This window comes from Phaethon aethereus (genome assembly GCF_964289735.1).
Source record: "Phaethon aethereus genome assembly, chromosome: 3".
Lineage (NCBI taxonomy): Eukaryota > Metazoa > Chordata > Aves > Phaethontiformes > Phaethontidae > Phaethon > Phaethon aethereus.
In genome coordinates this window covers 128,520,748-128,535,098 of record NC_138576.1, presented here as the reverse complement: position 1 = coordinate 128,535,098, position 14,351 = coordinate 128,520,748, and the positions used below count along the sequence as shown (strand labels likewise).

Here is a 14,351-nt window from a genome sequence, read left to right as displayed (position 1 = left end):
GAGGGCTCACTGAAGGACCTCAGGCCAGGCCGTCTGCTGCAGCTGCCGCAGGGCGCTGGTATTCCGAGTAAGGCGGTGAAGGGCCGCGCCCTCCCTTCAGAGCCGTGGGGCCGCGTAGCCCACGGAAGGAGAGGTTTTTCCCGCCACCGGTCAGGGGTCAGTTTGGGGTGTCGTGCCCCCTCTCCCTCCCTCGCCCCCGCCCCCCCGCCTCTCTGTGAGGCGGCCGCTTACGCGGGAAGCTTGAGCCTCGCGCGCTCCCGTCCGGGCGCCGCTCGCCGTGAGGACGCGGCCCGCGGCCCGGAGAGCAACGCGGGAGGCGACAGCGGGCTCTTCCTTCGCCGTGCGCGGCCGCCATGTCTGCCCTGGCGAAGGCCTCCGGCGCGCTCAAGTCGGTGGATTACGAAGTGTTCGGACGAGTGCAAGGTAAAGACGGGCCCGGCGCCGCGGGCTGTGCGTGTGGGGAGGGGGGAGTGTTGAGAGGCGCCGCGCTAAGGCGGTGCGCCTGCGGCGGCGCCAAGGGCGCGCGTCTGCGGCGGGCTGCGCGTGCGCGCGGGGCCGACTGAGGCGGGAGGGGACTGAGGCGACGGCGTCGTGTGGGGGAGCGGGAGCGGCCGCCGCCGCCTGGTCCCCGACGGGAAGGGGAAGAAAAAGGAAAGGCTGTATACATGCCGCCCCGTAAGGCTCGCCCGGTTCCCTGGAGAGCACAGGCTGTTCTTTTAAAAGCTCTTTCCGTTACTGGCGCTTAGGCTTGCGTCTTCTGTCAGAGCGGTTATGTGGGAATACCCTCCCTCCCCTCTCCTCCCCCCCCGGGCTGGCAGCAAAGCTTTTAAGTGAAAATTAAGTCAAAGGCAGTTCTCATGCTTCAGCGTCTTCATTACAGAAAGCCACGTACGCTAACTGCGTTAATTAAAATAATCGTTTGTCGAAGGGAAGGCTCAAGGCCAGCTTGTATCCAAATTCTGTAAGAGTTTTCCCAGTGTTAAAATGTCGTAACTGCTCTCCAAAATGTCTGTAAGAAAAGACCACAGATGACTTCTATACGGTTTCTCTTAATATAAAGTAAATGCCTAGAAGTGGTAGTCTTTAAAATTATTTTAATGTCTTGTTTTCTTTCTTTTCTAGGTGTTTGTTTCAGGATGGTAAGACACTATCTGTTTTACCAGTTCTACTTTACAGTATAGTATTTCCAGTGCTAAAAATATGGCATCAGGTCTGTAGAGTATGAACATATCCAACTGCTGTTTTCAGTTCTAGGTTAGGTGGTTAAGTATTGCAAGTTTATTTAAAAGGGAAAAATACCTGATTTGTATGACTGGTATATTAAAATGGATTTTTAAAAGCTTACTAATGTGTTAATGTTTGTATGGTATATAAAGGTTGTGTTTGGATTACTTGTGATAAAACAGCCACAAGAGCATTATAACATGTTAATCTTTAGAAAGGTTAAATCTGAAGATCTTGATAATAGCTTCTGAAACAATGTGTTCCAGTTTAAATTTTTTTAGTCGCAATTAGAGTGCTGCTATTTAAAGAAGCTTACTGTGTTTCCTTGTAACGATGTGCTACAAATGTGCAGTCTGTGGCTCACATCCCAGCCAAACATCTCCACCAGCTCTGAACCTGCAGCAGGTAGTCTTCTCACAGAAACCCAAGAGAGAGGAGGACACATTTCAAAAAAGAACAGTTCTTTGTCTGAAAATAGTGGGCCATGCTTAATATTAGACCTAAAAGTTTTTATGCATAGTTTATATGTATTGTGAAATAGTGCAAAATTGAAATGGATAGAGGATTACAATATGGTATGTCTTGAATTCAATTATTCTATCGAGTGAATAGTGTGTGTCCACACATTGTGGTGGGCAGGTGCAAGCTTGCTGTGCCTTGTGTTGAGCTGACCTGCAGCCATGTGAACACACCACAGTGCCAGTCCTGAGCTAATAAGCAGTATTGAGAAACAGGTGGTCAGCTGCATTACCATTCTTTTGGACAAGTTTGTATGAAGAAGCTGCTCATAATCAAATTGAAAAATACTCTTCATACTTAGCAACACCTTTTTCTTGCCTAGATTGCCTCAACATTTGTTTAATCTTTTGGAATGTAGTCATATTGACCTGAAGTTTGGCTGTTGGTGTTAGAAAAGTGTCTAAAGATGCTGATAATGCAGCATGTGCATTTAGTATCTGTGTACTGTTTTGGGTATTACTACACATGCTCAAAAAATTTGGTGGCTATTTCTCATGAAAATGTATTGAAAACTCTCAGAACTTGTTAGAGCTATCAGTCTGTTGGTGTTCTGTAATAGACGATAAAAACATGGGCCTCAGCCTTATACCTCTTTACTAAACATGCAAGAAGCAAAACAAAGGCAGTGCCTTTAATGTAAATAAACTTGGTATTAATGAAATTAAGTACTGTGTATTGGCTAATAGTGTGTTTATTGGCCTACATGGAACAAAAATTTAATGGATTTCTGCCAAAGAGCCTTTCTGTTCCTTACCATTTCACTGTTCAGACACAAATTGTGAAAACTGTGCATGTATTTCATATGTACATGAAAGAGAATGACAAAGTTGAAAAACAACACCCCACCTCAAAAAACAGGGTACTTGAAAGTTCCTGATATCATCAAAAGTGCATAGCTGGGAAACCATAATTTGTTCTAGTATTGCAAATATATTTGAAAACCAGTATAATTGGATTATGACCTTTGCTGCTCTTTGCTTGTAGTAATGCAGCAGCTGAGGGTGGAATTTAAGGCATGAAAGTCAGGTGGAAAGGATTTAAAATGAAACTATGAAGTTTGTACATGTAGCAAATTTAATGGGTTTAGACACTGTTATTACTGAAGAGGCAAATGAGCAGTGATAGGAGCTACAGAAAGGAACAGAGTAGGTACAGGAGAGTGGTGTGGCATTAGTAGAGTCCTTTGTGATCAAAATTGTGTTAAAAATCCCTGAAATAAGGGGAGCAAGTCTTCAGCCTTCCTGTGAATGGAAAAAAATTGCCTTGCACCATCAGAAGGTTTCTATGCATATACACATGATAAAGCAAAGAGGAAGATTACTTTTGTTACAAGCAGTGTAGTGTCTTGGTGGGAGCCATTGTATCTGTAGTTTTTTTGAAGAAAAGTATTAAAACCTGTGAAAATGGAAGTGGGAATTAACTCATGTACTTATTGTATATGTAAAAACTCATTCTTGTTCAAAAGTTAGCTGCTTCTGCAACTTCAGAGCTGACAAGAATATCTTAATGCCTGAGTATGAGCATCGTCTATGGCTAATTTTTTTCTTAAGTGTAGGTCTTAAAGCTATGAAAATGAAAGTGAGGTTTTAAGTGGCATATATGTGGTGTATGTGCTGATACTGATTGTCCTTTTTTGTTGTTTTTCAAATCAGTACACAGAAGAGGAAGCTAGGAAATTAGGAGTGGTTGGCTGGGTTAAAAATACGAGTCAAGGAACTGTAACAGGCCAAGTTCAGGGCCCAGAAGATAAAGTAAATGCAATGTAAGTATTTTTGTGGGGTTTTTTTGGTTTTTTTTTTTTTAGTCTTAAAGTCATTTACAGAAGCATGTTTAATCCAAAGTGACAAGTAGATTCAACTGTTAGTAATGTAACAGTACTTTCAATAATCAGTTTTGGTTTTGAGGAGTTGAAGAGGTAGATTCTTTTAAGCTGTAAAAATAGTGTGGCATCAGCCAGTTTTAACTTCTAACATCACACAGTTTGTATTTCCCCAACATACTCTTTTCTTGTGAAATGAAGAAACAGCCTTTATTCATACACATGAGCAATTCTTCAAAACATCTCTGTAAAGAAACAGACTGAAGGACTTCTCGAAATGCTTGCTCAGCCTGTGCTTAAATCAATTTAAAGGAAACTGGGTTTAAGTAAGATTTTTTTTCCTGATTTAAAAAAAATACACATTTCAGCAAAGGCCTGTAGTCTCTACCATCTAGAAATAAACTTTGAAATACATTAGTGTCTCTAAAAGAATGGGTATTTTCTTTATTAAACTGCCAGTTTCTAAGTGCTTACAGCTATGACTCTGAGGAAATGATGCCTGGAAAAACACAAAGCCCAGTTCAGTTGCTTCCAAGTATCATTTTTTGCAAGTGTTTATACGGAGGATAGGGAATTTTAAAAAACTCTCCAGTGGTTTGTGTTATCAACAAAGAATGAGTGATGGTGAAACTTTCCTTTGTAAGCTTTGTGGATGGGCAATTATTAGTGCAAATTCTGCCAGCACTTTCTGATACAGGAATTGCCTCAAAACTGAATTTAAACTGAAGTTGGCTCTTTGCAGAGAAAATAGTGTTACATTTTCTGGTAAAGAGATTTGTATGCAATTACCTAATGTGGCAGAAGTATTTGTAGCAATTTTCTTTGGTCTTGAGCTTAACATTAGGTTGCTTATCTTGGGCTGCAAAACACTTACAAAGCCAGAGGAACATCAGTTGTTTGCTTCCTAGGACAAGCTTATACTTATTTTCTGGAAGACGTTTGTTATTAGCCTGATCTAAGCATTTTGTAAACTTAGTAACTTGGTGCTATCTCTCTAGCTAATTTAGAACACCAAAAATGAACGTGTGAGCAATCAGGATTTGCTTTCTGTTTGTTGGAGTACTTTTTCATTTAAAAATTTCTCGTCAGTTGATTTATTCTCCTTAAGGAGGTTTAAGTGAAAGCACAGCTTAGCTCCTGATATTTCTTGTCTTTGCATGAACTAATATTGCTGCAGAATGGTGTTTTTGTCAATCCTTTTCCCTTTCCTGGTACCTATGTTAATGGGATTTAAAGGAAACTGCGCTTACCCCAACACCAGGTGGTTTGTATGCACTAGGAGATCTTACAGTAGAGCTGCAAAATTAGACTAACAAGACTAAGCTTGTTCTTAAAAGATGAGTTGGCATACAGACTATTCCAAAAGGAAATAAATGTTTATATGTTCATTGCCCTACAATTTTAAGTAGGGTCAGCAAGCTGGACTGTGACCAAGAAAAAATGTCGAAGCTTTTGATGTATGTTGTGGTTGACATTCAGAGCAATTAAAAAGCTGTTTTGAGTTGCTGTTTCTTCATTTCATGCTGGAAATCAATGTTTTCCTCTGTGGGAGTAATGTTGCAATGCTGAAGTTGAAGTATGATTTTAAAGTTTGTTTTGAGGTACAGATTATTGAATTTGAGATCCTGGAGTAGAATGCTGAGGGAGAAAACAGTTTACTTTTCCTTGCTCCCTGTGTGGGCTCTCATATACTGAAAAGGTAGTGAGTTTATTTTTGGCATTAAATTGGTGAACTTGCATATGAAAAGGGAGCTATTGTGTATGAACAGCTCCGTGGAAAGGCCCTTATTTCTTTCTGCTAGTATGTGTTAATAGAAGATAAAAATAGGTTTGAGTTTTTGAAGTCTTTTCCAGACTTAATAGCAATTTTTTGTAATCCTCAGTCATGCTTCCTAGGAATTTGCAATACTGTGCTCTAGATTCAAGAGTTGTTTAACATGCTATATTAAATAAAAACAAAATGGGACTTGCTTCTGCTGTGGCAAATTAAACTGATAATCTTAGACTTACGTTTGTATTCAAACTCTGATAAATAATCAGGAGGAAATTCTGGCTCCTACTTCTTATTGCAAGCTCTGATTTGTATTTGCTAGGTACCCAGAACTTAAGAGACTGTAAGACACTTCTTAAAAATTTGGAATCTCCATGTTCAAAGAAATTGAACACTTTTCAAAGAAAGCCAGTACGTGAATCCATCTTGTAGGATATGTTAAGAAAGGTTCCTGGTGAGTGCTATTTCAAATATTGGAACAATGTGTTACCTTGTAGAAGTCTTTCAAGAATAGTTTGTGCAGTATCTTTTGGACAAGTATTTTCATGCTTGCATAAGTTTCCAAATTAAACTTTAAGCACAAAATAGCCTGATTTTCAGGAGGTGCAGTACTTGGACTTTTAAAAATCATGTATTAATGATAATAAAATGATTTCTCTGTTGTTTTACTGGTTCTGGCTTGTTAATGTTAGTGTTTTTCAGGGGGCAGGTGGAAGGGGTGTTTTGATATATCGTAAACTATGTTTATCTTTTCATGATGCTAAGAAGAATCGAAGACATAGACTAAAAAGAGAGTAGGGATGCCATAAGAAAGTACAGTTCTAGAACAGGTAAATAGAAAAAGCAGTATGGAAGGGAAGAATGAGGGATAAGAGTTTGAAAAGGATAAAGATAGGGGTAGCGTACAAAATGTGGGAAAAACACCATGAGGCAATTCAATGTTACCAGAAGCATGGAGTGAAAAACAAAGCATGCTTTTGTTCTGGAGCAGTAATGCGTCAAACCTCTAAGCCAACGGTTTTCCAGCAGCAGTCCTTTGCTCCTGATTTTCTGACCCCTTTTATTCTGCTTGTATCACTACTTGTATTGTGAGGCACAGCTAGGAAGCGTCCAGTACGGGCTCAAGAAACAATGCCTTTATGTGATTTTTTTTTTTTTTTTAAATGCAGGCTGCAAGGTAAAACACAATCTGGAAGGAATTATGAGGATATCCACAATGATCTATTTAAGCATTACTGTCATGCATGTGTAGAGTTTAGATGGAGAGTGTCCAGAACCAGTATAAAGTGGAGAAAATAAGATTTAAAGCAGGAAAGTTGAAGGTATGACTATCCATCTGCTTTAAAGCTCTGTAGTGAAGTGAGAGTATGTTAGAGAAAATCTATTTTGAAAATCAGTTGGCCAGGTAGCTGATGATCTTTGGAAAGACTTGGGGAGACAAATACAACTTTATTGTTTTAGAACTGAGGGATTAGGTGCAGGAAGGCAGCCGGAGGCTATGTATCTACTGCTGCAGATGCCACACAGAAGAGTGTTTGCTAATGCATGCAAGGAGCTGTGCATTTGGTTCCTTCCCATACTACTAGGAAAAAGAACCGGCCTCTTTTACCTGCACCTGGTGTAGTTTCTTGAGCAGTGTGCTGAAGCCTGGATTTTGTCCTAAAATGTGTAAGTAATTGTTTCCCTGTAGACATAAAAATATGATTATGGTGAATTACTTCGAAAAATGACATGCAAAATATAGCTTGCTCTGGCACAATTAACAACCTAGCAGGGGCATTCTGACTCTTGCAGAAATAAGTGGAAAATGATAGGTTAAGTGTGAAGGATTGGGCCTGAGAAGTGCTGCATGCGCAAGAAGCTTCATTCCTTATTGGACCATTCGCTTAGTGTTGAACATGGGTATAGATTTTTGTTGAAGCAATGCTGGAAGGCCTTGACTTACATTCTGTGGTGGTGAAATCTCAAGCACATGGAAAACTGGCAAATTTTACTGACTTCCCTGAGGCTAGGATTTCAGTGTGAATTTCACTGCAATGCAGGAAGCTTAAGGTGTGAATGAGCAGGCTTTGATTTTGGGTATTTTCATTCCAAGATTTGACTTCAGTTTGTTTTTAATGAAAAACTTTCAGATTCTTAAAGATCAGGTGACTTTTATGTAAAAACGTGCTTTGAAGCCTTTTTTTTATTTTAATTGGGAGATCTTGCAGACCGTTTTAGAGGGTATTTTTAAGAGGACTTAGAACCTTTTACCTGTAAGCTTGCTTTAACATTGCTTGATTTTTAACCTCTAGATGGAGCTGTTTGTTCTGTAGATACTTTAACTTCAAATTATGTATAATTGAATCTATTTTTAGACTGTTATGGTAGAATCCATCTTTTTCTTCACTACCTCTTTCCCTACTGTATTTTATAGTTCTGTTCTGTTTGCTGCTACTGCTTCATGTTGAGTAACACCTATTATCCTTAGATACTAAAAGATCATTTTCAGTCTTTTACCTCTCTGTAAGCCAAAGAATACTAAAGTCACAGGAAAAGCAGAGTCACAGCATTTCTAAAACATAATGACATCAGGTTTTATGGGAAAGTGAAGGCTCTTTTGCCAGCCCAGATACCATTAAGTGGGGTAGAGGAGGTCGTCCTTTGGTTTAGTCTTTTCAGGAAGACATAGTACAGGGTTTTTCATTATAGTATCTTGTGATATTTTTTCCATTTTATTGATTAAATAAGGTTAGAGCCTTCATAGTCACTGTGGTTGTTGCCATAGCAACTTGCATTGACAGGCTAGAAATCACTTTCCTATGAGAATTTTTGAACTTTGAATGATGACATTACTTAGTTATCCATTAAAAAAGGAAGGTAAGACTCTTGTCGGTTGCCAAATTCAGGATTTATTCCAAAATTCAAAGATTTCAAATCAAGGTGACACTTTAAAATGTAAGATCTTAGGACTTTTTTTTTTAGACACAAGTGGTATAAACAGCATAGTAAATATTCTTCCTGTCTTTGTAGAAGGATATGATATTAAATATGGACTGCTTGACTTGGAAATTGTTTTTAATTAGTAAATTGATGCTAATTTAATTTAAATGTTTTAATTTTTAATATCAGTGTCAGTTAAGAATTAATATTAAATATATAAATGACACAAGACTTGAGAATTACTTCAGTGTGTATCTGCATAGAAAAATCTAGATTTTTACCATGCGAAAGGAGAGAAGGGAACTCTATTGGTTAATATTGCAACTGTCATTCTGTCCATTTCATTAGTCAGGTGTATCCAAGATTCCTATCTGTACCAGCTGGCATGGAATACTTTTTTCCTCAATATATTTTTTAATTGTTTGAAGAGAATAGCCCTGCTGGCATGAAATGGACTAAATGCTAGTAAAAGAAACCCTCCATATCTAGACTATGACTGGGTTCCTTGAGCAAAATTCTACATCTTAATACCCAATTTATGTTGAGATATAAAATAAACATATTTTAGTCTGTATTTTGAGATTTTTCTCCATCTTAAAAGGATATTTTTTAAAATTTTCAGCTCAGTCTGAATGTTGTTTAAGAGAAGAAACTAACACTTCTTTGCTCATGAACTTACATGTAATGATAGAAATTAATCTGCAGAGGACATTTGTACAGACAAGGAAGTGTTTTAGGTTTTTAGATACATTTGAGACATCTGTGATATACCCAGGAGCCTGCTATTGAGAAGATAAAGGCAGTTTAGTGAAAAGTTCAGAGCATTTGGACATAGTATGTCCAAATTAATAAATATTAATATTGATGGATTAAGGAGAGAATATGGAGGTTGATTTGGGTTTGGCAACAGCTGATCTGTAAAATAATGTGATTGCAGACAGGGAATCAGTATGCTCAAAAAGTGGTGAGTAACATCAGACTAGCAGAAAAGGTACGAAACTTTGAGATACTTTTATGTCTAGGGGGCAGAGAGGCAATATGATACAGTAACCAAAGGTGGTTGTTGCAGGAAAAAGAAATCATTATGGGAGATTAGTCGTAGAGATGGAAGGAAAATTCTGAACCCTATTAGAGGTAGGTTAAGCCACAACACTGCAATGATTTGATTACTAGCCACATTTACTGAAGACAGTGGCTGAAATTCCGTTGTATCTTTTATGTGATTAAGGAATGTGTAGGCCAAGTGAACATCAGCATCCCACATGTCTAGAAAAGCATATAGACACAAAATTGCAACTGCTAGATTCAAAGTTGATTATGCAAAGAACAATGGTTGTTGTATGCTTCAGTGTTAACAGAAGACATAAAATTGTGAGGATTGATACTTTTTGCCATGCTAATTTTCTATAAAAATACATCTGCTCTGGTGCAGAATGCTTAATGTTTACCTTGTGTCTTCTTGATGAGGCAGCCGAGTGCCATAATAGTATGGCTGAAATATTTCCTGGATGTGCTGTTCTTGGGAAGCTGACGGTGATATATTTTGAAGGAAAAGAGAGAGGGAAATTAAAATCACATTCTTAAAGCTTTCTTTTGTACTTTGCTAAAATATTAATTAGTGAAAAAGGGTTAGGATATGTTCTCATTTATGATTGTAACGAAGTACGGTTTTTACATTAATCACTGCTGAAGATGATTTACAATATTTCAGTGGCTCAATAGCAGTCAGATGACAAGAAATATGATGGGGTTTTTTTATAGTTCAGTGTAGGTCCAAGTATAATAAGGTCATTTTATTTTCATTTTATTTTTTGGTTTCATTTTATTTTTATTTCCTCAAAGGTAAAAGTAACTTATATTGGAAAATGAAATTGTGTTAAACTATAATCTTTGTGGCTAGTATAATGGTAAATGTGACCATCTCTCTTCATACCAAATGTTTGAGGTATTAATTTCTTATCTATGATTATTTGATTGTTGCTTAAAATTAACAGGCTAAATTATGAACTAAAGTTATGCAGGCTCAGAGCTTGGTCCTGTACATTAAATTTACTAAATGTTACTGATGATGACCTGGGAAAGAATAGAATTAAATCTTGCTGTTTGGGGTTTTAGCAGTTCAAAACTAGGTAAATGAAGAACTAATTACAGTTTATTATAGCAACTGCACTGTGCTTGCAAAGACAAGGAATGGGTCAGGTAAGTCAGAAAACACAGGCTTTTTGTTACTGTTTTTTGAGAATAAAACCAATAAGAGACTAATAATGCTTAGGTGAAGGAGAGCTGCATGCTTCCAAGAAAACTGGAGCCCTAGTGGCTTCTTTCATTCTGCCCATGACATTTCCTCCTGCTGTGCAGACTGCCCCTAAGTGAACTCCCCTCTTGTTAGTCGCTTGGGGGCAGACCAAGAGTGGTTGAGGGAAGAGAGGTGTACCTCTCTACTGAAGGTCACACAGCCCACCAGTGACAGAGTCAGAAATAGAAGTGGACTCCTGGCAGAGGTCCTGTCCTTTAGACTGTGCTGGATTGTCACTGTTCTTTACTTTGAAATGCTATAAACCACTAAAGCTTTTAACTGTGGTTATGTCTTTCTGGATATGGAATAGTGCAAAAAGAATGATTTCCACACCCCTGTTTCTTCTGCTGGGGTAGAGACATAGCTGTCTTTTATGACCTTGCAGATTTTTTAAATCTTAATTTTTACAGTCACTGTGAATTTGCAGTAGCTCAGTGGAACTAGAATTCTTTATGGAGTGTCTGCTTTCATTTCTGATCATTGAAGTGTTTGTAGTAGTAATGTGTTTTGATAAAAATACAGGTTATATTTTCTATAAACTCCAGTGAGTTTATATACAGGCATCTTGACCACAGTTTGCATGTGATGTTTCAAACAGGGTGGTTCTTAAGAAAACAAATTCAGAAATGTGATTTTTTTATTTTGCTTTTCTTGATTCAAACACATCTTCTTTGACCTCAAATTCTGAAGTATTTTTTCTACTGAAATTAATTGGGTTGTTTTAAAATATGGGGGTTTTAAACTGCATTGCTTAAGGGTAATGTGTTTCATCAGATTAGGCACAAAGATTGTGTAGGATGGTTTTGACTTTTTTCAATGTCCAGGAAGCCATGCCAAAAGTATGATATAAATCCTGGTACGAAAATTTTTTGTTTGCTTTCATGTGAATTCTGATGTTTCTTCCTAGGTAGTTACTAATTGACACTAGCATGAACCAAGAAATAGCCAGGAATACCTACACTGTAGTTGGATATCGTAGTGGATCTTTGCCTTCTGAACAGTGCAAGGCATAAGAATTAACAAATCTTCTGTATGCCAAGAGGATAACTAACGTTTGTATAAACATAATTTGATAAAGGTGTCTACTTGATGTTCTAACTAACAGAAGCTTACTGAGAAGGAAAACAACTCAGCTAACTGGTCTAAAAATGGAGACTAAATGTGCAGAGCAATGTTAAAAGATTATTACAGAACTTGTAATACCAAGCATTCAAAAGTCAGGGTAGACTAGAAATGAGTTGTGCTACAGTGCAGTATAATGTCTGCTTTGTTCTCTGATCTTCCCACTTGATGGCTGAAGGGGTTTGTTTTCCTTTTGTGTGCTGGTAATATTTGAAGATTAGTAGTCCAGTAAGTAGGGAACAAGACTGTTATGACCACTTTTCTATCTTAAGAGGGATGAAGGGTGTTATTCTTGGTCTAGAGATTTGTGTTTATAATCCACAGAAGAAAGCAACATTAAACTAATATTAAGGTTGCATAATGCAAGGGTGAAAAGACCTCTACAAGAATGTTGCTGCTGTCCCCAAAACAAGTGTTATGAACCTAGGCAAATGGATTCAGGATTAAGTGAGTAGTAGCCCTTTCAGATGTGTTACAATCATGCGTATCGTACCAGATGCAAGAACTCTTCCATGGGAATGCAAAGATTTTGTAGTCCCAATGGACAGCATACACAGGAAGGGGCAGATAGTTACCCATGAATCCTGTGTGGAGTGGGTGGATTTGATTTAGTTTTGAATTCACTAGTGTAATTATGCACATACCCCTTGGATCTTGCTACTACTGATCTTATCAACATTCTGGTGGTAAAAATGCTGCCTTGGAAAAGCATAATCTCTCTAGGATTTAAGCATTTAATTAGCTAGATGAATCTGAGACTTTAAGAAAAATCTTTACTTATGGCAGGCTGCACAGATATCCAGAAAGGAAAAAGCAGCTAGTTAGAGCTTGTTTTATGGGGAAAGAAGTCTGAAGCCTTTCTGTGTTGCTGAGAGATACCCATTTGCTTTATTCCACAAACTACTGTAGTACTGATTTGATTCACGGGCAAGCTGGGTTCAGTTGCTGTACCATATTTTTCTAGACGATGAGTAGGTTTCATGCTTACATACTTAAGATATGCCCTTTGCCAACAGGAAAAAAAAAAACCCAAACGAAATTGCTTCTGATGCTGTTCTTCTCTCTGCCACTATTAGTGCATTGCAGCAGTAGGAAAAATGTATTACTGGGTAGCTTCATTATATTATATATAACTCAATTTTACCTTGTTCTTTTTTCCCAGCTCTTCCCTCCACTCCCTTTTCTTACACTCCAGGGGAATAGAGTGTTTATTTGCTTAATGTGGTGCCCTGAGATTTTTTTCCTTGAACTATGCTGGATGTTACCAACTCTACTGCAGGGTTAACATCACTTTTTGTATCTTTGCCTTTCTGTTTTATGTGGCCCCTCTAAAGGGGATACTGAGATCTCTTTATAGAGAATCATTTATATAAACTTGGAGAAGACACTGGGTTTGGTCTGACCTCCTTTTGCTCTTGAGTTGATTTACTATATTCACTCTGTTACTGGATTAGAAGCTTTCTTTTCAAAGCTGGTATCCTCTGTGATGTTTTTTCTGTAGTCGGGGTGAAACAGCTGGCTGTTTTAATCTGTAATGAATACTCTGCTTGTGTACCTTAAATGCTTTCTACTGGTATTCAGACTTGTGCTGCTACGTTGTGATTTTTTTGGGCTCTTCCTGCCCGTTTCCCTGCTGCTAAAGGAGCAAAGGAAAAAGTCTGAAAAGTATTTGGAACTTAATGAAAGAAAATCAGGCTTTAAAATGGGCTGCTGATACTATGTTTGGAAAAAGATTCCTTGAACTCTCAGTGACCATTCCGATGGGAGAGGGTCCTGGACAAGTAGTTTTCTTTCCATTTTTTGACTCTAGAAGCCATAGAATTATAATACTTAAAGAAAACAAACCATCTGGAGCAACAAACCCAATCTATTCCAGCTCACAAAGCTCCCAGCGATCATTTAATGACATTTCAGTCGTCATATTTTTGGATCAGAGCAGGTTTGGCCTACCACATAGGAACTCACCTGAAATCCTGTTACGCTATACAACTGCTAATCCTGAGCCTGTGGCCCTGCTCATTGTATAATATAAGCCATTCCTTGAAATTAGATTTCAAGGTCAGTACTAGGAGACTTTTCAGATGGCACAGCTATTCCCCACTGTCAGTCTGTGTAGATTTAAAATATTCTTTAAATTTAGGTAGCTCAGTGTTTTTTGCAGAGGAGATTTTTAAGAGTTTATGAAAATGTGATGATTTGGCTCTGTGTTCTGGGAGGGGTGGAGAAGAGCAGCTGGCTGCTGCCAGTCTATCTCCCTGCCCTGCTCTGCTTTTGCAGACTGAATCCAGAAGTTGGAGCTTGGAAACTGAGATCTTCCTTGTCAGTCAAGGTGGGGGCTGTAAGGACTCTTGCCCTAAGAGAGCTCTGCAGAGGCTGTTGCAGAGCCAGGAGTGTTGGAAGCATTGGTCTTCAAGTCTGTGTAGCACAACTATGCTGGGGCTGTGAAACTTGAAAGCTTGGGCTCCCCAGCAGCCTCATAGACAAACTGCTAGCATGTGCTGAAGAAAACCACTTTATTGGAGTGCAAAATCAGTTCCTTTTGGAGATGAATCTGTTCAAAATCTTCAGTCAGCTGCCTGTTTTTCAGTGAGTCACACTTGTAACCTGTCTGTGGTTGGGAGTATATCACAGATAGAATTTTTATTTGTGCTGCTGCAGTTTACTGTTGCATGTGCTAT

General features: G+C 38.5%; 1 protein-coding gene across 1 annotated transcript in view; it reads left to right on the top strand.

Moving 5' to 3' along the window:
- Positions 1–353: 353 nt before the first annotated feature.
- Positions 354–14,351, top strand: part of ACYP2 (acylphosphatase 2) — a gene marked incomplete at both ends in the record, with an annotated part of 42,837 nt that continues 28,839 nt past the window's right edge. Inside the window, 3 exons of the mRNA XM_081997074.1 lie at positions 354–423; positions 1,123–1,139; positions 3,396–3,505. Of these exons, the coding sequence (XP_081853200.1) occupies positions 354–423; positions 1,123–1,139; positions 3,396–3,505 (197 nt within the window). The remainder of the gene's footprint in view (positions 424–1,122; positions 1,140–3,395; positions 3,506–14,351) is intronic.